The sequence below is a fragment of the Oncorhynchus keta genome, chromosome 4, assembly GCF_023373465.1.
Source record: "Oncorhynchus keta strain PuntledgeMale-10-30-2019 chromosome 4, Oket_V2, whole genome shotgun sequence".
NCBI classification, from domain to species: Eukaryota; Metazoa; Chordata; class Actinopteri; order Salmoniformes; family Salmonidae; genus Oncorhynchus; species Oncorhynchus keta.
In genome coordinates this window covers 87120488-87142729 of record NC_068424.1, presented here as the reverse complement: position 1 = coordinate 87142729, position 22242 = coordinate 87120488, and the positions used below count along the sequence as shown (strand labels likewise).

General features: G+C 47.1%; 1 protein-coding gene and 2 long non-coding RNA genes across 53 annotated transcripts; 2 read left to right on the top strand and 1 right to left on the bottom strand.

The window, feature by feature from the left end:
* Positions 1 to 404: 404 nt before the first annotated feature.
* Positions 405 to 2044, top strand: LOC127929784 (uncharacterized). 50 transcript variants are annotated; one of them, XR_008136204.1, is made up of 7 exons: positions 496 to 643; positions 710 to 785; positions 837 to 912; positions 1027 to 1064; positions 1103 to 1330; positions 1369 to 1710; positions 1863 to 2044. It is a non-coding gene; the product is annotated as an uncharacterized LOC127929784 (long non-coding RNA). The 50 variants fall into 50 exon arrangements; XR_008136211.1 differs by having other exon boundaries at positions 989 to 1064; positions 1141 to 1330; XR_008136210.1 differs by having other exon boundaries at positions 837 to 950; positions 1179 to 1330.
* A 54-nt stretch (positions 2045 to 2098) lies between these two features.
* On the bottom strand, positions 2099 to 10666 carry LOC127929783 (E3 ubiquitin-protein ligase RNF12-A-like). Its single transcript, XM_052518137.1, is given in 5 exon segments — positions 2099 to 3338; positions 3341 to 4266; positions 4924 to 5031; positions 5538 to 5772; positions 10282 to 10666. Coding segments are annotated over 4 exon segments (2304 nt in total). The 5' UTR covers positions 5707 to 5772; positions 10282 to 10666; the 3' UTR covers positions 2099 to 2237.
* Positions 10667 to 13339: 2673 nt separating this feature from the next.
* LOC127916388 (uncharacterized) lies at positions 13340 to 14743 on the top strand. Of its 2 annotated transcripts, none has more exons than XR_008094875.1 (3): positions 13340 to 13749; positions 14269 to 14327; positions 14502 to 14743. It is a non-coding gene; the product is annotated as an uncharacterized LOC127916388 (long non-coding RNA). The 2 variants fall into 2 exon arrangements; XR_008094879.1 differs by lacking the exon at positions 14269 to 14327 and adding an exon at positions 14037 to 14095.
* Positions 14744 to 22242: the final 7499 nt, after the last annotated feature.

Below are 22242 nucleotides of genomic sequence, written 5' to 3'. Positions count from 1 at the left end.
TCCTAGACCGCCAGTGATCCTAGACCGCCAGCGATCCTAGACCGCCAGTGATCCTAGATTAACAGTGATGGACTGATGCTAGATCACTACTCTGAGATGTCATGATGAAACACTGTCAGAAAATGCTTCATGTGATGGGCCAGAGTTAGACTACATACTAGCATCAGTTAACAGATACCTACATCCCATCTCAACGACAGTTCAACACAATTCATAATCAATAATCAGTACTATTGGTCCGATGTCCTGAATATGATGCAACACGAGTCCAAATCAACTGATAGAATTCCCAACGGAATCCAAGTCCGTCACATCTCATTCTCCCCATTAACGCCTGTACAACATTCTACAGTTTTAACTTAAAAACTAATTCAGCAAAGCTTTGACACACTGACAGTCTGTGAGCCGTTCCAGAGTATTGATAAATGCAGTCTTTCAGGTGGAGAGCAGGGTCAGGTGGGGACAGTGGAGTCCCTTTTGGGGTAAGACAGGTAGGGGAGAGTGGGGTCTGTTGGTCCTCTCAGAGTAGGTAAGGGAGAGTGGGGTCTGTTGGTCCTCTCAGAGTAGGTAAGGGAGAGTGGGGTCTGTTGGTCCTCTCAGAGTAGGTAAGGGAGAGTGGGGTCTGTTGGTCCTCTCAGAGTAGGTAAGGGAGAGTGGGGTCTGTTGGTCCTCTCAGAGTAGAGAAGGGAGAGTGGGGTCCTCAGAGTAGGTAAGGGAGAGTGGGGTCTGTTGGTCTTCCCAGAGTAGGTAAGGGAGAGTGGGGTCTGTTGGTCCTCTCAGAGTAGGTAGGGGACAGTGGGGGGGTCTCAGAGTAGGTTGGGGTCCTCCCAGAGTAGGTAAGGGAGAGTGGGGTCTGTTGGTCCTCCCAGAGTAGGTAAGGGAGAGTGGGGTCTGTTGGTCCTCCCAGAGTAGGTAAGGGAGAGTGGGGTCTATTGGTCCTCTCAGAGTAGGTAAGGGAGAGTGGGGTCTATTAGTCCGCTCAGAGTAGGTAAGGGAGAGTGGGGTCTGTCGGTCCTCCCAGAGTAGGTAAGGGAGAGTGGGGTCTGTTGGTCCTCTCAGAGTAGGTAAGGGAGAGTGGGGTCTGTCGGTCCTCCCAGAGTAGGTAAGGGAGAGTGGGGTCTGTTGGTCCTCCCAGAGTAGGTAAGGGAGAGTGGGGTCTGTCGGTCCTCTCAGAGTAGGTAAGGGAGAGTGGGGTCTGTTGGTCCTCTCAGAGTAGGTAAGGGAGAGTGGGGTCTGTTGGTCCTCTCAGAGTAGGTAAGGGAGAGTGGGGTCTGTTGGTCCTCTCAGAGTAGGTAAGGGAGAGTGGGGTCTGTTGGTCCTCTCAGAGTAGGTAAGGGAGAGTGGGGTCTGTTGGCCCTCTCAGAGTAGGTAAGGGAGAGTGGGGTCTGTTGGTCCTCTCAGAGTAGGTAAGGGAGAGTGGGGTCTGTTGGTCCTCTCAGAGTAGGTAAGGGAGAGTGGGGTCTGTTGGTCCTCCCAGAGTAGGTAAGGGAGAGTGGGGTCTGTTGGTCCTCCCAGAGTAGGTAAGGGAGAGTGGGGTCTATTGGTCCTCTCAGAGTAGGTAAGGGAGAGTGGGGTCTATTAGTCCGCTCAGAGTAGGTAAGGGAGAGTGGGGTCTGTCGGTCCTCCCAGAGTAGGTAAGGGAGAGTGGGGTCTGTCGGTCCTCTCAGAATAGGTAAGGGAGAGTGGGGTCTGTTGGCCCTCTCAGAGTAGGTAAGGGAGAGTAGGGAAGGGAGAGGGGTCTGTCGGTCCTCTCAGAGTGGGGTCTGTCGGTAGTAGGGGAGAGTGGGGGGGTCTGTTGGCCCTCTCAGAGTAGGTAAGGGAGAGTGGGGTCTGTTGGGAGAGTGTAGGGTCTGTCAGAGTAGGTAAGGGAGAGTGGGGTCTGTTGGTCCTCTCAGAGTAGGTAAGGGAGAGTGGGGTCTGTTGGCCCTCTCAGAGTAGGTAAGGGAGAGTAGGGTCTGTTGGTCCTCTCAGAGTAGGTAAGGGAGAGTGGGGTCTGTTGGCCAATGGGACAGTGGCATCTCTCATGTCTCTTACTACACTATGAGGACACCACCTTCCTTTCTGTCTCCGTCTGTCCAAACACCAGCATGTCAGTTGGATAAAAGTCAGTGATGTCTTAAGAATGAAAACATGAACAATGTAAATGGTCTGACTAGGAGAAAGGCCTGCAGAACTGACACGGTGTTATATACTGTCTGCCTGGAGCACCGCTGACCCCTGACCTCCAGCTCTCCAGGTTAGACCACACTCTCCCGGTTAGCAGACACCAACACGGCCCTGCGGCAGATAGGACAGGTGGAGTTCTCAGACAGCCAGCGGTCGATACAGTGAACATGGTACTCATGAGAACAGGGCAACTTCCTCAACTTGTTCCCCTCAGCATACTCTGTGATACACACACTGCAGGTCTTCAGAGCATCACTCTCCCCAAAGTTCCTGGTGGAGAGGTTGTCGATCTGCTCCTTGGTGAGTCCTCTGGGCTGTTCCTCATCCTCATCATTCAGGAGGAAGAAGTGAGCAAGGCGGAGGAAGGGTAGCGACCCCGGTTCCTCCAGACTGATGGGGGCACGGGGGCGACCTCGCCCCTCCCTGGGGGTGCCACCGACCCCTAAACCTATCCCTGGGGCCAGACCTACACCAACCCCCTCTTCCCCCTCCTCTGTCCTTGCCTCCCCGGCTCCTCCCACACTAGGCCCACCCACTGAGACAGGAGGCTCCGCCCCCTCCGCCATGCCGGCCACTCCCCCGTCGGGAGTGTTGAGCGCCTCGGCCAGGTCGGCAGCGCCAGTGGGGTTACCACCGCCACGGTTTGAGTCCGAGGAGTCAGAGTCTGAGTCCATGAAGTAGCTGAGCTCTCCGAAGCCGGTCATGATCTGTCGTATCATGGTCTGCAGAGCCATGGAGGTGGCCTCTCCCAACCCTGCATCACTGATCCTCCTGATGGGGATCCTGATGGTGCTGACGTACGTCCTCACACCCGCACGCTCGGACCGGGAGAAGGTCCTGCGGAAGCCCCCCCTCTCACTCTCGTACAGGAAGGTGTTGTTGGAGTTCTGGGAGCGTGAGCGGGTTCTGTTAGCAATGCTGTCCCTCTGGCGGTACTCACCTGGACGAACACGACGCACCTGCAGGTCCAGCATGATGGTGGGGGGACGTCGTCCTGCTGCTCCCTCCCCGCCCGCGGCCTCTCCCTCCTGGGGTGGGGTGGTAACGGGCTCTGGGGCGTTCCCAGACCCTGTTCCGGCTGACTGGACATCGTACTCTGCAGTGCTTTGCCGGGACAGAACATGCTGTCGAGTCCGCGAGCTTCCCTCTGCGGGGGCATGGGGGGGCAGGGTGGGGGGCTGTGTGAAGGGGCGGCATTGGGCACGTGGCGGGGGAGGCCGTCCAGTCGGTCCAGGGTGAGAGGGGAACGGCTCCGTGTGGTGCGAGCCCTGGTCCGGCGCTGCTCAGGGCTACGGCTGCGGGCTCGTCTCTGGCCCCGTCGGGGAGGCTCCTCAGGGGACGGGCTGGGGGGGGCGGGGGCCGGGGTGGCCTGCACCAGGGGACTGGCTGGTCTGGAGACAGGAGGGGTGGCGGTGACAGGGCTGGGCGGCTGTGGGACTACCTCTACTACTAACTCTGGGACCATTTCTGCTTCTACTTCAGCCTCTGGCTCCATCTCCACTTCTGGTTCCACTATGACAGCCATCTCCTCCACAACTGGTTCCTCCAGCACCTCTCCTGTCTCCATGGGCACCCCAGTCCCTGCCCCAGTCCCTGCCCCAGTCCCTGCCCCAGTCCCTGCCCCAGTCCCTGCCCCAGTCCCTGCCCCAGTCCCTGCCCCAGTCCCTGCCCCAGTCCCTGCCCCAGTCCCTGCCCCAGTCCCTGCCCCAGTCCCTGCCTCAGTCCCTGCCTCAGTCCCTGCCTCAGTCCCTGCCTCAGTCCCTGCCTCAGTCCCTGCCTCAGTCCCTGCCTCAGTCCCTGCCTGGACCTCCACTCCGACCACTGCCTCCACCCCATCGCCAGGTGCTTCTGCTGGGCCTTCCTCCTGAGCCTCCCCCTCTGCGCGGGCCTGCTGCTCGGCCAGGTTACGGTTAACGTTGATCTCCAGACTGAACCGGAAGTCTCCGCTGTTTGGGTTGGTCCGGCTCACCGCCCGCCATGACTGGTTGCCTCGGTGACCACTGCGGGTGGTGTTGCCTGTCCGCCTGACAGTGTTCAGCCAATCCAAGAGGGTGTCGCCGTTAGATGGGTCCTCTGGACCTTCCGCCGGTTCTGTCAGTTCTAATAGAAGACAGAACATATCAACATTCTAGAGACGGTTCTAATAGAACAGAGAGAACGCGTCAACATTCTAAATGGAACAGAGAGAACGCGTCAACATTCTAAATGGAACAGAGAGAACGCGTCAACATTCTAAATGGAACAGAGAACGCGTCAACATTCTAAATGGAACAGAGAACGCGTCAACATTCTAAATGGAACAGAGAACGCGCCAACATTCTAAATGGAACAGAGAACGCGCCAACATTCTAAATGGAACAGAGAACGCGCCAACATTCTAAATGGAACAGAGAACGCGCCAACATTCTAAATGGAACAGAGAACGCGTCAACATTCTAAATGGAACAGAGAACGCGTCAACATTCTAAATGGAACAGAGAACGCGTCAACATTCTAAATGGAACAGAGAACGCGTCAACATTCTAAATGGAACAGAGAACGCGTCAACATTCTAAATGGAACAGAGAACGCGTCAACATTCTAAATGGAACAGAGAACGCGTCAACATTCTAAATGGAACAGAGAACGCGTCAACATTCTAAATGGAACAGAGAACGTGTCAACATTCAACATTTCACCATTAAAGAAAACATTTTTAAAAGCGGCCAACTTTGAATTCCTGCATGAAAGACAATGAAAAGTACAGAGGAGCCTTACCTCCTGTAGCTTCTCCAGTCTCACTGGTGTTGATGCTAGGCTGCTGCTGCTCTGGTCCATCCTTAATCTGCTGCAGCCGACTCAACAACTCCTCTGCTGTGATCTCACCTAGCAGAGGAAACTACAACTCAGTACACCGACAGTGGCTCTAACTGCCTTCATTTACTACTGGAAATACACTAGTATTTGCCCATAAAGCTGTAGTTTGTCTCCTGGTTACACAGCAACAGGACAGTACTGAGAACCACCAGACTTACCAGGACAGGCCCTGTCCTCTCAATGCTCTCCAGGGGAAACACTGCCCACCTCCCACTCCACTGGCCTGATGTGGTATCTTCAGTTGTCCGCAGGCTTTGGTTTTCATCATAAGAAAAACTCAACCTGAGACAACGACCTTAGATAGCCAATCTAAAAACCTGACTGAAAAAGTCATTCAACCCACAGTCTGCAATAGAAAAATAAGGACTACATGAAACAGAAAGTGAAGACGTCTAACTTTTCTATGAGATTGAAAATCCATCTCTACACTGCTCTGTTAAGGTTGTTGTCTAATGAGGCGTGTTACAGGTTTATAACAGGTGTTACTACAGGTGTATTAAAGGAGAGTCAGTTACCTGGGGTACCCAGCAGGTTGTTGTCTCTCATCAGCCGGTAGTCTGCCTCACTCAGGTTGTTGACAAACTGGTAGAAGGCCTCCTCCCGGTCTAGCCGGTCCCGTTGCCGCCTGCGCTGGGCCTCTGGTTGGTCACTGGCGCCCGGCTCGGAACTGTCGGAGCCCTCCATCGGGTATCGAAGGGAGAGAAGTTGGAGATAAACGCTGTCTGTCTTTGAGTCCCCACGATCCAGCTGCTAGGGATAATCAAATATATTTTAACATTTAAAGTGTTTTAGCTATTGTCAAAAAGTGCTTTTACAGTAGCCCGGCCTAGACACCAAAGAGCAAGCAGGAAGGACTCATCATCTTTTACAGTAGCCCGGCCTAGACACCAAAGAGCAAGCAGGAAGGACTCCTCCTCATCTTTTACAGTAGCCCGGCCTAGACACCAAAGAGCAAGCAGGAAGGACTCCTCATCATCTTTTACAGTAGCCCGGCCTAGACACCAAAGAGCAAGCAGGAAGGACTCCTCATCATCTTTTACAGCAGCCCGGCCTAGACACCAAAGCACAATTAAGGCAGAAGCAAGAGCACAAGAGCCGGGAAAACATCCCTAGAAGGAAGCAACCTCGAGAGGAAGCAGGCTCAGAGAAGCGTGCCATCGCCATCCTCTTCTCGCTGTACCGGGTCGACAATAAAAATGCCCAGCTGCATCTTCAACACACTGACACAGCAAAGGGTCCACAGACAGGAGACTGTCAGCAGACCTAACAGACTGGCTGGGTAGTGGTGGGGAAGGCCACAGACAGGAGACTGTCAGCAGACCTAACACACTGGCTGGGTAGTGGTGGGGAAGGCCACAGACAGGAGACTGTCAGCAGACCTAACACACTGGCTGGGTAGTGGTGGGGAAGGCCACAGACAGGAGACTGTCAGCAGAGCTAACACACTGGCTGGGTAGTGGTGGGGAAGGCCACAGACAGGAGACTGTCAGGAGACCTAACACACTGGCTGGGTAGTGGTGGGGAAGGCCACAGACAGGAGACTGTCAGCAGACCTAACACACTGGCTGGGTAGTGGTGGGGAAGGCCACAGACAGGAGACTGTCAGCAGAGCTAACACACTGGCTGGGTAGTGGTGGGGAAGGCCACAGACAGGAGACTGTCAGCAGAGCTAACACACTGGCTGGGTAGTGGTGGGGAAGGCCACAGACAGGAGACTGTCAGCAGAGCTAACACACTGGCTGGGTAGTGGTGGGGAAGGCCACAGACAGGAGACTATCAGCAGACCTAACACACTGGCTGGGTAGTGGTGGGGAGGCCACAGACAGGAGACTGTCAGCAGAGCTAACACACTGGCTGGGTAGTGGTGGGGAAGGCCACAGACAGGAGACTGTCAGCAGAGCTAACACACTGGCTGGGTAGTGGTGGGGAAGGCCACAGACAGGAGACTGTCAGCAGAGCTAACACACTGGCTGGGTAGTGGTGGGGAAGGCCACAGACAGCAGAGACTGTCAGCAGAGCTAACACACTGGCTGGGTAGTGGTGGGGAGGCCACAGACAGGAGACTGTCAGCAGAGCTAACACAGAGCTAACACTGGGTAGTGGTGGACAGGAGGTCAGCACTGGCTGGGTAGTGGCTGGGTAGTGGTGGGGAAGGCCACAGACAGGAGACTGTCAGCAGAGCTAACACACTGGCTGGGTAGTGGTGGGGAAGGCCACAGACAGGAGACTATCAGCAGACCTAACACACTGGCTGGGTAGTGGTGGGGGAGGCCACAGACAGGAGACTGTCAGCAGAGCTAACACACTGGCTGGGTAGTGGTGGGGAAGGCCACAGACAGGAGACTGTCAGCAGAGCTAACACACTGGCTGGGTAGTGGTGGGGAAGGCCACAGACAGGAGACTGTCAGCAGAGCTAACACACTGGCTGGGTAGTGGTGGGGAAGGCCACAGACAGGAGACTGTCAGCAGAGCTAACACACTGGCTGGGTAGTGGTGGGGGAGGCCACAGACAGGAGACTGTCAGCAGAGCTAACACACTGGCTGGGTAGTGGTGGGGAAGGCCACAGACAGGAGACTGTCAGCAGAGCTAACACACTGGCTGGGTAGTGGTGGGGAAGGCCACAGACAGGAGACTGTCAGCAGAGCTAACACACTGGCTGGGTAGTGGTGGGGAAGGCCACAGACAGGAGACTGTCAGCAGACCTAACACACTGGCTGGGTAGTGGTGGGGAAGGCCACAGACAGGAGACTGTCAGCAGAGACCTAACACACTGGCTGGGTAGTGGTGGGGAAGGCCACAGACAGGAGACTGTCAGCAGACCTAACACACTGGCTGGGTAGTGGTGGGGAAGGCCACAGACAGGAGACTGTCAGCAGAGCTAACACACTGGCTGGGTAGTGGTGGGGAAGGCCACAGACAGGAGACTGTCAGCAGAGCTAACACACTGGCTGGGTAGTGGTGGGGAAGGCCACAGACAGGAGACTGTCAGCAGAGCTAACACACTGGCTGGGTAGTGGTGGGGAAGGCCACAGACAGGAGACTGTCAGCAGAGCTAACACACTGGCTGGGTAGTGGTGGGGAAGGCCACAGACAGGAGACTGTCAGCAGAGCTAACACACTGGCTGGGTAGTGGTGGGAAGGCCACAGACAGGAGACTGTCAGCAGACCTAACACACTGGCTGGGTAGTGGTGGGGAGGCCACAGACAGGAGACTGTCAGCAGAGCTAACACACTGGCTGGGTAGTGGTGGGGAAGGCCACAGACAGGAGACTGTCAGCAGAGCTAACACACTGGCTGGGTAGTGGTGGGGAAGGCCACAGACAGGAGACTGTCAGCAGAGCTAACACACTGGCTGGGTAGTGGTGGGGAAGGCCACAGACAGGAGACTGTCAGCAGAGCTAACACACTGGCTGGGTAGTGGTGGGGGAGGCCACAGACAGGAGACTGTCAGCAGAGCTAACACACTGGCTGGGTAGTGGTGGGGGAGGCCACAGACAGGAGACTGTCAGCAGAGCTAACACACTGGCTGGGTAGTGGTGGGGGAGGCCACAGACAGGAGACTGTCAGCAGAGCTAACACACTGGCTGGGTAGTGGTGGGGAGGCCACAGACAGGAGACTGTCAGCAGACCTAACACACTGGCTAACACACTGGCTGGGTAGTGGTGGGGAAGGCCACAGACAGGAGACTGTCAGCAGAGCTAACACACTGGCTGGGTAGTGGTGGGGAAGGCCACAGACAGGAGACTGTCAGCAGAGCAAACACACTGGCTGGGTAGTGGTGGGGAAGGCCACAGACAGGAGACTGTCAGCAGAGCTAACACACTGGCTGGGTAGTGGTGGGGAAGGCCACAGACAGGAGACTGTCAGCAGAGCTAACACACTGGCTGGGTAGTGGTGGGGAAGGCCACAGACAGGAGACTGTCAGCAGAGCTAACACACTGGCTGGGTAGTGGTGGGGAAGGCCACAGACAGGAGACTGTCAGCAGAGCTAACACACTGGCTGGGTAGTGGTGGGGAAGGCCACAGACAGGAGACTGTCAGCAGAGCTAACACACTGGCTGGGTAGTGGTGGGGAAGGCCACAGACAGGAGACTATCAGCAGACCTAACACACTGGCTGGGTAGTGGTGGGGGAGGCCACAGACAGGAGACTGTCAGCAGACCTAACACACTGGCTGGGTAGTGGTGGGGAAGGCCACAGACAGGAGACTGTCAGCAGAGCAAACACACTGGCTGGGTAGTGGTGGGGAAGGCCACAGACAGGAGACTGTCAGCAGAGCTAACACACTGGCTGGGTAGTGGTGGGGAAGGCCACAGACAGGAGACTGTCAGCAGAGCTAACACACTGGCTGGGTAGTGGTGGGGAAGGCCACAGACAGGAGACTGTCAGCAGAGCTAACACACTGGCTGGGTAGTGGTGGGGAAGGCCACAGACAGGAGACTGTCACCAGACCTAACACACTGGCTGGGTAGTGGTGGGGGAGGCCACAGACAGGAGACTGTCAGCAGAGCTAACACACTGGCTGGGTAGTGGTGGGGGAGGCCACAGACAGGAGACTGTCAGCAGATTCTAATAACATTGAATATTTTTGATGTTATTGTTATACAAGGCAAACAGAGCTAGTCACCCCTAAATTACATTCATCAACAAATAGAATTAGACCGATTACCTTATTAGCTACCAAGTTAGCTAGCGTTCAGTAAACTGCTGTTAACGTAATGAGGACATTTCAGACATCAAGGAAAAAGATTGATGGCTCGGTGATCATCCTTTACTCCGATGGAACAACATGTCACATCCTTTAAAAGTCTAATTTAAAACAGAGTCCCTTGTTTTGATGACAAATCAGCAGCTAGCCAGTCAGACTAAAGTCGAGAAAAACAAAATGGAATCATCTGGCGAGCTAACAATTAGCATGCTAACTAGCTTAGCAGAAAATGGCATCTAAAAAGATGGACAAACAACTCCGTTAGCTAGTTACATCCCAACATTTACCATTTAAAAGCCAAAGCTAGATCAAATAATTATATCGTTAGTATATTGTTATGATTTTAAGTTGACCATAGCAAACATTTCAAGTTGGTAAGACTAAATAGCTAGTTAACGCAAGATATACATTTGGCCAGCGAGCAGACGTGCTAACGTTGGCTAGCAGGCTAACGACAAAGTTTTACATTTGCAGCCATTTGTGTAATTAGCAAGCTAACATTAGTTAGCTCTTGTGGTGTATTTTGTGTAAACACAGACATCCACTTACACCAAAAATGATGATTATGCCATCCGCTATAGAAAAAAAAACCTTGACGTTTGTAGCTGGCGCAAACGGGGTAGTTTAGTTTAGTAAGTAAATAAATGAAAACCTGGAAACAATGCTAACTACCGTTAGCTACATGACATCGGGAATAAGGAAGACCGAATATATTTTCACCAACACGAAACTAAGCCAGTAAAGGTTAGAAATAACGTTGGCTGCCTCGCTAGTGAACACGGCCCCTTTCAAAATATATGTTTTTGACGTTGTTTTCTAACTAAACGTTATAATCCACACGGATTACTTGGGTCAGTTAGTTGATGAATCCGAGCGAACATCTTCCGCCGCCGCTGCCAACTAATAACAGGCACAATTTAACGAGACACTTTACATTTCAACACGAGTTAACAACATCTAAATGTGGCATCCTTTTTACAGTACCTGTCTTGTATTTGTGTCGTTATTCCTTATTTTTGGACTTTCGTAGTTTTATTCTAACCAATGCGTTTAACTATTTGGGTACGGCCTCAGGATTCCATTTTCTCAGGGATTTACCGGAAACTGGGGGAGACTGAGACGGAAGAAGGATGTTTGTTTTTGGTCTGTACTTTGACTGCAGCGCTACGTAGTGGTGAGAGGTGGAATTCACAAAAACAAATTAATGCAACATTATTTTTAAATTTCATTTTATTTAACCTTTATTTAACTAGGCAAGCCAGTTAAGAACAAATTCTTATTTACAATGACGGCCTACCAAAAGGCAAAAATGCCTCCTGCGGGGACGGGGGCCTGGGATTAAAAATACAATATAAATATAGGACAAAACACACATCACAACAGAGACAACACAGCATAAAGAGAGACAACACTACATAAAGAGAGACAACACAACACTACATAAAGAGAGACCTAAGACAACACAACACTACATAAAGAGAGACAACACATAAAGAGAGACAACACTACATAAAGAGAGACAACACAACACTACAAAAAGAGAGACAACACAACACTACATAAAGAGAGACAACACAACACTACAAAAAGAGAGACAACACAACACTACATAAAGAGAGACAACACAACACTACAAAAAGAGAGACAACACAACACTACATAAAGAGAGACACCACAACACTACATAAAGAGACACCACAACACTACATAAAGAGAGACAACACAACACTACATAAAGAGAGACAACAAAACACTACATAAAGAGAGACACCACAACACTACATAAAGAGAGACAACACAACACTACATAAAGAGAGACAACACAACACTACATAAAGAGAGACAACACAACACTACATAAAGAGAGACACCACAACACAACACTACATAAAGAGAGACACCACAACACTACATAAAGAGAGACACCACAACACTACATAAAGAGAGACAACACAACACTACATAAGAGACAACACAACACTACATAAAGAGAGACAACACAACACTACAAAAAGAGAGACAACACAACAGTACATAAAGAGAGACAACACTACATAAAGAGAGACAACACAACACTACATAAAGAGAGACAACACAACACTACATAAAGAGAGACAACACAACACTACATAAAGAGAGACAACACAACACTACAAAAAGAGAGACAACACAACACTACATAAAGAGAGACAACACTACATAAAGAGAGACAACACTACATAAAGAGAGACAACACAACACTACATAAAGAGAGACAACACTACATAAAGAGAGACAACACAACACTACATAAAGAGAGACAACACAACACTACATAAAGAGAGACAACACAACACTACATAAAGAGAGACACCACAACACTACATAAAGAGAGACACCACAACACTACATAAAGAGAGACAACACAACACTACAAAAAGAGAGACCTAAGACAACAACATAGCAAGGCAGCAACACATGACAACACAGCATGGTAGCAACACATGACAACACAGCATGGTAGCAACACATGACAACACAGCATGGTAGCAACACATGACAACACAGCATGGTAGCAACACATGACAACACAGCATGGTAGCAACACATGACAACACAGCATGGCAGCAACACATGAAAACACAGCATGGCAGCAACACATGAAAACACAGCATGGTAGCAACACATGACAATAATATGGTAGCAGCACAAAACATGGTACGAACATTATTGAGCACAGAGAGCAGCACAAAGGGCAATAAGTTAGAGACAACAATACATCACACAAAGCAGCCACAACTATCAGTAAGAGTGTCCATGATTGAGTCTTTGAACGAAGAGATGGAGATAAAACTGTCCAGTTTGAGTGTTTGTTGCAGCTCGTTCCAGTCACTAGCTTCAGCGAACTGAAAAGAGGAGCGATCCGGGGATGTGTGTGCTTTGAGGACCTTTGACAGAATGTGACTGGCAGAACGGGTGTTGTATGTGGAGGATGAGGGCTGCTTTAGATATCTCAGATAGGGGGGAGTGAAGGGGTGTTGTATGTGGAGGATGAGGGCTGCAGTAGATATCTCAGATAGGGGGGAGTAAACAGGTGTTGTATGTGGAGGATGAGGGCTGCAGTAGATATCTCAGATAGGGGGGGAGTGAACAGGTGTTGTATGTGGAGGATGAGGGCTGCAGTAGGTATCTCACATAGGGGGGGAGTGAACAGGTGTTGTATGTGGAGGATGAGGGCTGCAGTAGATATCTCAGATAGGGGGAGTGAACAGGTGTTGTATGTGGAGGATGAGGGCTGCAGTAGATATCTCAGATAGGGGGAGTGAACAGGTGTTGTATGTGGAGGATGAGGGCTGCAGTAGATATCTCAGATAGGGGGGGAGTGAACAGGTGTTGTATGTGGAGGATGAGGGCTGCAGTAGATATCTCAGATAGGGGGAGTGAACAGGTGTTGTATGTGGAGGATGAGGGCTGCAGTAGGTATCTCAGATAGGGAGGAGTGAACAGGTGTTGTATGTGGAGGATGAGGGCTGCTTTAGATATCTCAGATAGGGGGGAGTGAAGGGGTGTTGTATGTGGAGGATGAGGGCTGCAGTAGATATCTCAGATAGGGGGGAGTAAACAGGTGTTGTATGTGGAGGATGAGGGCTGCAGTAGATATCTCAGATAGGGGGAGTGAACAGGTGTTGTATGTGGAGGATGAGGGCTGCAGTAGATATCTCAGATAGGGGGGGAGTGAACAGGTGTTGTATGTGGAGGATGAGGGCTGCAGTAGGTATCTCAGATAGGGAGGAGTGAACAGGTGTTGTATGTGGAGGATGAGGGCTGCTTTAGATATCTCAGATAGGGGGGAGTGAAGGGGTGTTGTATGTGGAGGATGAGGGCTGCAGTAGATATCTCAGATAGGGGGGAGTAAACAGGTGTTGTATGTGGAGGATGAGGGCTGCAGTATATATCTCAGATAGGGGGGAGTGAACAGGTGTTGTATGTGGAGGATGAGGGCTGCAGTAGATATCTCAGATAGGGGGGAGTGAACAGGTGGAGGATGAGGGCTGCAGTAGATATCTCAGATAGGGGGGAGTGAAGGGGTGTTGTATGTGGAGGATGAGGGCTGCAGTAGATATCTCAGATAGGGGGGAGTGAACAGGTGTTGTATGTGGAGGATGAGGGCTGCAGTAGATATCTCAGATAGGGAGGAGTGAACAGGTGTTGTATGTGGAGGATGAGGGCTGCAGTAGATATCTCAGATAGGGGGGGAGTGAACAGGTGTTGTATGTGGAGGATGAGGGCTGCAGTAGGTATCTCAGATAGGGAGGAGTGAACAGGTGTTGTATGTGGAGGATGAGGGCTGCAGTAGATATCTCAGATAGGGGGGAGTGAACAGGTGTTGTATGTGGAGGATGAGGGCTGCAGTAGATATCTCAGATAGGGGGAGTGAACAGGTGTTGTATGTGGAGGATGAGGGCTGCAGTAGATATCTCAGATAGGGGGAGTGAACAGGTGTTGTATGTGGAGGATGAGGGCTGCAGTAGATATCTCAGATAGGGGAGTGAACAGGTGTTGTATGTGGAGGATGAGGGCTGCAGTAGATATCTCAGATAGGGGGGAGTGAACAGGTGTTGTATGTGGAGGATGAGGGCTGCAGTAGATATCTCAGATAGGGGGAGTGAACAGGTGTTGTATGTGGAGGATGAGGGCTGCAGTAGATATCTCAGATAGGGGGAGTGAACAGGTGTTGTATGTGGAGGATGAGGGCTGCAGTAGATATCTCAGATAGGGGGAGTGAACAGGTGTTGTATGTGGAGGATGAGGGCTGCAGTAGATATCTCAGATAGGGGGGAGTGAACAGGTGTTGTATGTGGAGGATGAGGGCTGCAGTAGATATCTCAGATAGGGGGGAGTGAACAGGTGTTGTATGTGGAGGATGAGGGCTGCAGTAGATATCTCAGATAGGGGGGAGTGAACAGGTGTTGTATGTGGAGGATGAGGGCTGCAGTAGATATCTCAGATAGGGAGGAGTGAACAGGTGTTGTATGTGGAGGATGAGGGCTGCAGTAGATATCTCAGATAGGGAGGGAGTGAGGCCTAAGAGGGTTTTATAAATAAGCATCAACCAGTGACGGATATACAGAGATGACCAGTTTACAGAGGAGTATAGAATGCAGTGATGTATGAGGAGCATTGGTGGCAAATCTGGTAAAGAACATCTAGCCGCTTGAGTGCCGATCTATAAATTATGTCTCTGTAATCTAGCATGGGTAGGATGGTCATCTGAATCAGGGTTAGTTTGGCAGCTGGGGTGAAAGAGGAGCGATTACGATAGAGAAGTCTAGATTTAACTTTGGCCTGCAGCTTTGATATGTGCTGAGAGAAGGACAGTGTACCATCTAGTCATACTCCCAAGTACTTGTATGAGGTGACTACCTCAAGCTCTAAACCCTCAGAGGTAGTAATCAGACCTGTGGGGAGAGGGCCATTCTTCTTACCAGACCACATGTTTTGGAGGTGTTCAGAACAAGGTTAACGGCAGAGAAAGCTTGTTGGACACTAAGAAAGCTTTGTTGAAGAGCATTTAACACAAAATCCAGGGAGCGGCCAGCTGAGTAGAAGACATGTATCATCTGCATATAAATGGATGAGAGAGTTTCCTACTGCCTGAGCGATGTTGTTGATGTAAATTGAGAAGAGCTTGGGGCCTAGGATCGAGCTTTGGGGTACTCCCTTGGTGACAGGCAGTGGCTGAGACAGCAGATGTTCTGACTTTATACACTGCACTCTTTGAGAGAAGTAGAAGTAGCCAAAGACCCCTCAGAGACACCAATACTACTTAGCCGGAATAGCAGGCCAGGGAGAGAGGGGGGAGTGTGGTGGAGGTACCTGTACCAGACAGGACAGGGAGAGAGGGGGGAGTGTGGTAGAGGTACCTGTACTAGACAGGCCAGGGAGAGAGGGGGGAGTGTGGTGGAGGTACCTGTACCAGACAGGGGGAGACAGGCCAGGGAGAGAGGGGTGAGTGTGGTGGAGGTACCTGTACCAGACAGGCCAGGGAGAGAGGGGGGAGTGTGGTGGAGATACCTGTACCAGACAGGGGGAGACAGACCAGGGAGAGAGGGGCGAGTGTGGTGGAGGTACCTGTACCAGACAGGCCAGGGAGAGAGGGGGGAGTGTGGTGGAGGTACCTGTACCAGACAGGACAGGGAGAGAGGGGTGAGTGTGGTGGAGGTACCTGTACCAGACAGGACAGGGAGAGAGGGGTGAGTGTGGTGGAGGTACCTGTACCAGACAGGGGGAGACAGACCAAGGAGAGAGGGGTGTCTCTATTATATTATGACAGACCAGCTAGATCTACTGTCTCTATTAAATTATGACAGACCAGCTAGATCTACTGTCTCAATTATATCAGGAAAGACCAGCTCGATCAACAGTCTCTATTAAATTATGGCAGACCAGCAAGATCTACTCAATTATATTATGACAGACCAGACCTATTATATTATCTATTATATTATGACAGACCAGCTAGATCTACTGTCTCTATTATATTATTACAGACCAGCTAGATCTACTGTCTCTATTATATTATGACAGACCAGCTAGATCTACTGTCTCTATTAAATTATGACAGACCAGCTAGATCTACTGTCTCTATTACATTTGACAGACCAGATCGATCTACTGTCTCAATTAAATTATGGCAGACCAGCTAGATCTACTGTCTCTATTATATTATGACAGACCAGCTAGATCTACTGTCTCTAATATATTATGACAGACCAGGTAGATCTACTGTCTCTATTACATTTTGACAGACCAGCTAGAACTACTGTCTCAATTATATTATGACAGAACAGATCGATCTACTGTCTCAATTAAATTATGGCGGACCAGCTAGATCTACTCAAATATATTTTGGCAGATCAGCTAGTTATACTGTCTCTATTATATTATGACAGACCAGCTAGATCAACTGTCTCTATTATATTATGGCAGACCAGCTCGATCTACTCAATTATATTATGACAGACCAGCTAGATCTACTGTCTCTATTATATTATGACAGACCAGCTAGATCTACTGTCTCTATTATATTATGTCAGACCAGCTAGATCTACTGTCTCTATTATATTATGACAGGCCAGCTTGATCTACCGTCTCTATTATATTATGACAGACCAGCTAGAACTACTGTCTCTATTATATTATTACAGACCAGCTAGATCTACTGTCTCTATTATATTATGACAGACCAGATCGATCTACTGTCTCAATTAAATTATGGCAGACCAGCTAGATCTACTGTCTCTATTACATTTTGACAGACCAGATCGATCTACTGTCTCTATTATATTATGACAGACCAGCTAGATCTACTGTCTCTATTATACTATGACAGACCAGCTAGATCTACTGTCTCTATTATATTATTACAAACCAGCAAGAACTACTGTCTCTATTATATTATTACAGACCAGCTAGATCTACTGTCTCTATTATATTATGACAGACCAGCTAGAACTACTGTCTCTATTATATTATTACAGACCAGCTAGATCTACTGTCTCTATTATATTATGACAGACCAGATCGATCTACTGTCTCAATTAAATTATGGCAGACTAGCTAGATCTACTGTCTCTATTACATTTTGACAGACCAGATCGATCTACTGTCTCAATTAAATTATGGCAGACCAGCTAGATCTACTCAATTATATTTTGACAGACCAGCAAGATTTACTGTCTCTACTATATTATGATAGACCAGCTACATCTACAGTCTCTAATATGTTATGATAGACCAGCTAGATCTACTGTCTCTATTATATTATGACAGGCCAGATCGATCTACTGTCTCAATTAAATTATGGCAGACCAGCTAGATCTACTCAATTATATTATGACAGACCAGCTAGATCTACTGTCTCTATTATATTATGACAGACCAGCTAGATCTACTGTCTCTATTATATTATGACAGGCCAGATCGATCTACTGTCTCAATTAAATTATGGCAGACCAGCTAGATCTACTGTCTCTATTACATTTTGACAGACCAGATCGATCTACTGTCTCTATTATATTATGACAGGCCAGCTAGATCTACTGTCTCTATTATACTATGACAGACCAGCTAGATCTACTGTCTCTATTATATTATTACAGACCAGCAAGAACTACTGTCTCTATTATATTATTACAGACCAGCTAGATCTACTGTCTCTATTATATTATGACAGGCCAGCAAGATCTACTGTCTCTATTATATTATGACAGACCAGCTAGAACTACTGTCTCTATTATATTATTACAGACCAGCTAGATCTACTGTCTCTATTATATTATGACAGACCAGATCGATCTACTGTCTCAATGAAATTATGGCAGACCAGCTAGATCTACTGTCTCTATTACATTTGGCAGACCAGATCGATCTACTGTCTCAATTAAATTATGGCAGACCAGCTAGATCTACTCAATTATATTATGGCAGACCAGCTAGATCTACTGTCTCTAATATATTATGACAGACCAGGTAGATCTACTGTCTCTATTACATTTTGACAGACCAGCTAGAACTACTGTCTCAATTATATTATGACAGACCAGATCGATCTACTGTCTCAATTAAATTATGGCAGACCAGATCGATCTACTGTCTCAATTAAATTATGGCAGACCAGCTAGATCTACTCAATTATATTTTGACAGACCAGCTCGATCTACTGTCTCAATTAAATTATGGCAGACCAGCTAGATCTACTCAATTATATTATGACAGACCAGCTAGATCAACTGTCTCTATTATATTATGGCAGACCAGCTCGATCTACTCAATTATATTATGACAGACCAGCTAGATCTACTGTCTCTATTATATTATGACAGACCAGCTAGATCTACTGTCTCTATTATATTATGACAGACCAGCTAGATCTACTGTCTCTATTTATGATTACTGTCTCTATTATATTATGTCAGACCAGCTAGATCTACTGTCTCTATTATATTATGACAGGCCAGCTTGATCTACCGTCTCTATTATATTATGACAGACCAGCTAGAACTACTGTCTCTATTATATTATTACAGACCAGCTAGATCTACTGTCTCTATTATATTATGACAGACAGACCAGATCGATCTACTGTCTCTATTATATTATGGCAGACCAGCTAGATCTACTGTCTCTATTATATTTTGACAGACCAGATCGATCTACTGTCTCTATTATATTATGACAGGCCAGCTAGATCTACTGTCTCTATTATATTATTACAAACCAGCAAGAACTACTGTCTCTATTATATTATTACAGACCAGCTAGATCTACTGTCTCTATTATATTATGACAGACCAGCTAGATCTACTGTCTCTATTATATTATGACAGACCAGATCGATCTACTGTCTCAATTAAATTATGGCAGACTAGCTAGATCTACTGTCTCTATTACATTTTGACAGACCAGATCGATCTACTGTCTCAATTAAATTATGGCAGACCAGCTAGATCTACTCAATTATATTTTGACAGACCAGCAAGATTTACTGTCTCTACTATATTATGATAGACCAGCTACATCTACAGTCTCTAATATATTATGACAGACCAGATCGATCTACTGTCTCAATTAAATTATGGCAGACCAGCTAGATCTACTCAATTATATTATGACAGACCAGCTAGATCTACTGTCTCTATTATATTATGACAGACCAGCTTGATCTACCGTCTCTATTATATTATGACAGACCAGCTAGATCTACTGTCTCTATTATATTATGACAGGCCAGATCGATCTACTGTCTCAATTAAATTATGGCAGACCAGCTAGATCTACTGTCTCTATTACATTTTGACAGACCAGATCGATCTACTGTCTCTATTATATTATGACAGACCAGCTAGATCTACTGTCTCTATTATACTATGACAGACCAGCTAGATCTACTGTCTCTATTATATTATTACAGACCAGCAAGAACTACTGTCTCTATTATATTATTACAGACCAGCTAGATCTACTGTCTCTATTATATTATGACAGGCCAGCAAGATCTACTGTCTCTATTATATTATGACAGACCAGCTAGAACTACTGTCTCTATTATATTATTACAGACCAGCTAGATCTACTGTCTCTATTATATTATGACAGACCAGCTCGATCTACTGTCTCAATGAAATTATGGCAGACCAGCTAGATCTACTGTCTCTATTATATTATGACAGACCAGCTAGAACTACTGTCTCTATTATATTATGACAGGCCAGCAAGATCTACTGTCTCTATTATATTATGACAGACCAGCTAGAACTACTGTCTCTAATTATATTATGACAGACCAGCTAGATCTACTGTCTCTATTATATTATGACAGACCAGCTAGATCTACTGTCTCTATTATATTATGACAGACCAGATCGATCTACTGTCTCTATTAAATTATGACAGACCAGATAGATCTACTGTCTCAATTATATTATGACAGACCAGCTAGATCTACTGTCTCTATTATATTATTGACAGACCAGCTAGATCTACTGTCTCTATTATATTATGACAGACCAGCTAGATCTACTGTCTCTATTATATTATGACAGACCAGCTAGATCTACTGTCTCTATTATATTATGACAGACCAGCTAGATCTACTGTCTCTATTATATTATGACAGACCAGCTAGATCTACTGTCTCTATTATATTATGACAGACCAGCTAGATCTACTGTCTCTATTATATTATGACAGACCAGCTAGATCTACTGTCTCTATTATATTATGACAGACCAGCTAGATCTACTGTCTCTATTATATTATGACAGACCAGCTAGATCTACTGTCTCTATTATATTATGACAGACCAGCTAGATCTACTGTCTCTACTATATTATGACAGACCAGCTAGATCTACTGTCTCTATTATATTATGACAGACCAGCTAGATCTACTGTCTCTATTATATTATGACAGACCAGATCGATCTACTGTCTCAATTAAATTATGGCAGACCAGCTAGATCTACTGTCTCTATTATATTATGACAGACCAGCTAGATCTACTGTCTCTATTATATTATGACAGACCAGCTAGATCTACTGTCTCTATTATATTATGACAGACCAGCTAGATCTACTGTCTCTATTATATTATGACAGACCAGCTAGATCTACTGTCTCTATTATATTATGACAGACCAGCTAGATCTACTGTCTCTATTATATTATGACAGACCAGCTAGATCTACTGTCTCTATTATATTATGACAGACCAGCTAGATCTACTGTCTCTATTATATTATGACAGACCAGCTAGAACTACTGTCTCTATTATATTATTACAGACCAGCTAGATCTACTGTCTCTATTATATTATGACAGACCAGCTAGATCTACTGTCTATTATATTATTACAGACCAGCTAGATCTACTGTCTCTATTATATTATGACAGACCAGCTAGATCTACTGTCTCTATTATATTATGACAGACCTGATCGATCTACTGTCTCAATTAAATTATGGCAGACCAGCTAGATCTACTGTCTCTATTACATTTGGCAGACCAGATCGATCTATTGTCTCAATTAAATTATGGCAGACCAGCTAGATCTACTGTCTCTATTATATTATGACAGACCAGCTAGATCTACTGTCTCTAATATATTATGACAGACCAGGTAGATCTACTGTCTCTATTACATTTTGACAGACCAGCTAGATCTACTGTCTCTATTATATTTGACAGACCAGCTAGATCTACTGTCTCAATTATATTATGACAGACCAGCTAGATCTACTGTCTCAATTATATTATGGCAGACCAGCTAGATCTACTGTCTCTATTATATGACAGACCAGCTCGATCTACTGTCTCTATTATATTATGACAGACCAGCTAGATCTACTGTCTCTATTATATTATGACAGACCAGCTAGATCTACTGTCTCTATTATATTATGACAGACCAGCTAGATCTACTGTCTCTATTATATTATGACAGACCAGCTAGATCTACTGTCTCTATTATATTATGACAGACCAGCCAGATCTACTGTCTCTATTATATTATGACAGACCAGCTAGATCTACTGTCTCTATTATATTATGACAGACCAGCTAGATCTACTGTCTCTATTATATTATGACAGACCAGCTAGATCTACTGTCTCTATTATATTATGACAGACCAGCTAGATCTACTGTCTCTATTATATTATGACAGACCAGCTAGATCTACTGTCTCTATTATATTATGACAGACCAGCTAGATCTACTGTCTCTATTATATTATGACAGACCAGCTAGATCTACTGTCTCTATTATATTATGACAGACCAGCTAGATCTACTGTCTATTATATTATGACAGACCAGCTAGATCTACTGTCTCTATTATATTATGACAGACCAGCTAGATCTACTGTCTCTATTATATTATGACAGACCAGCTAGATCTACTGTCTCTATTATATTATGGACAGACCAGCTAGATCTACTGTCTCTATTATATTATGACAGACCAGCTAGAT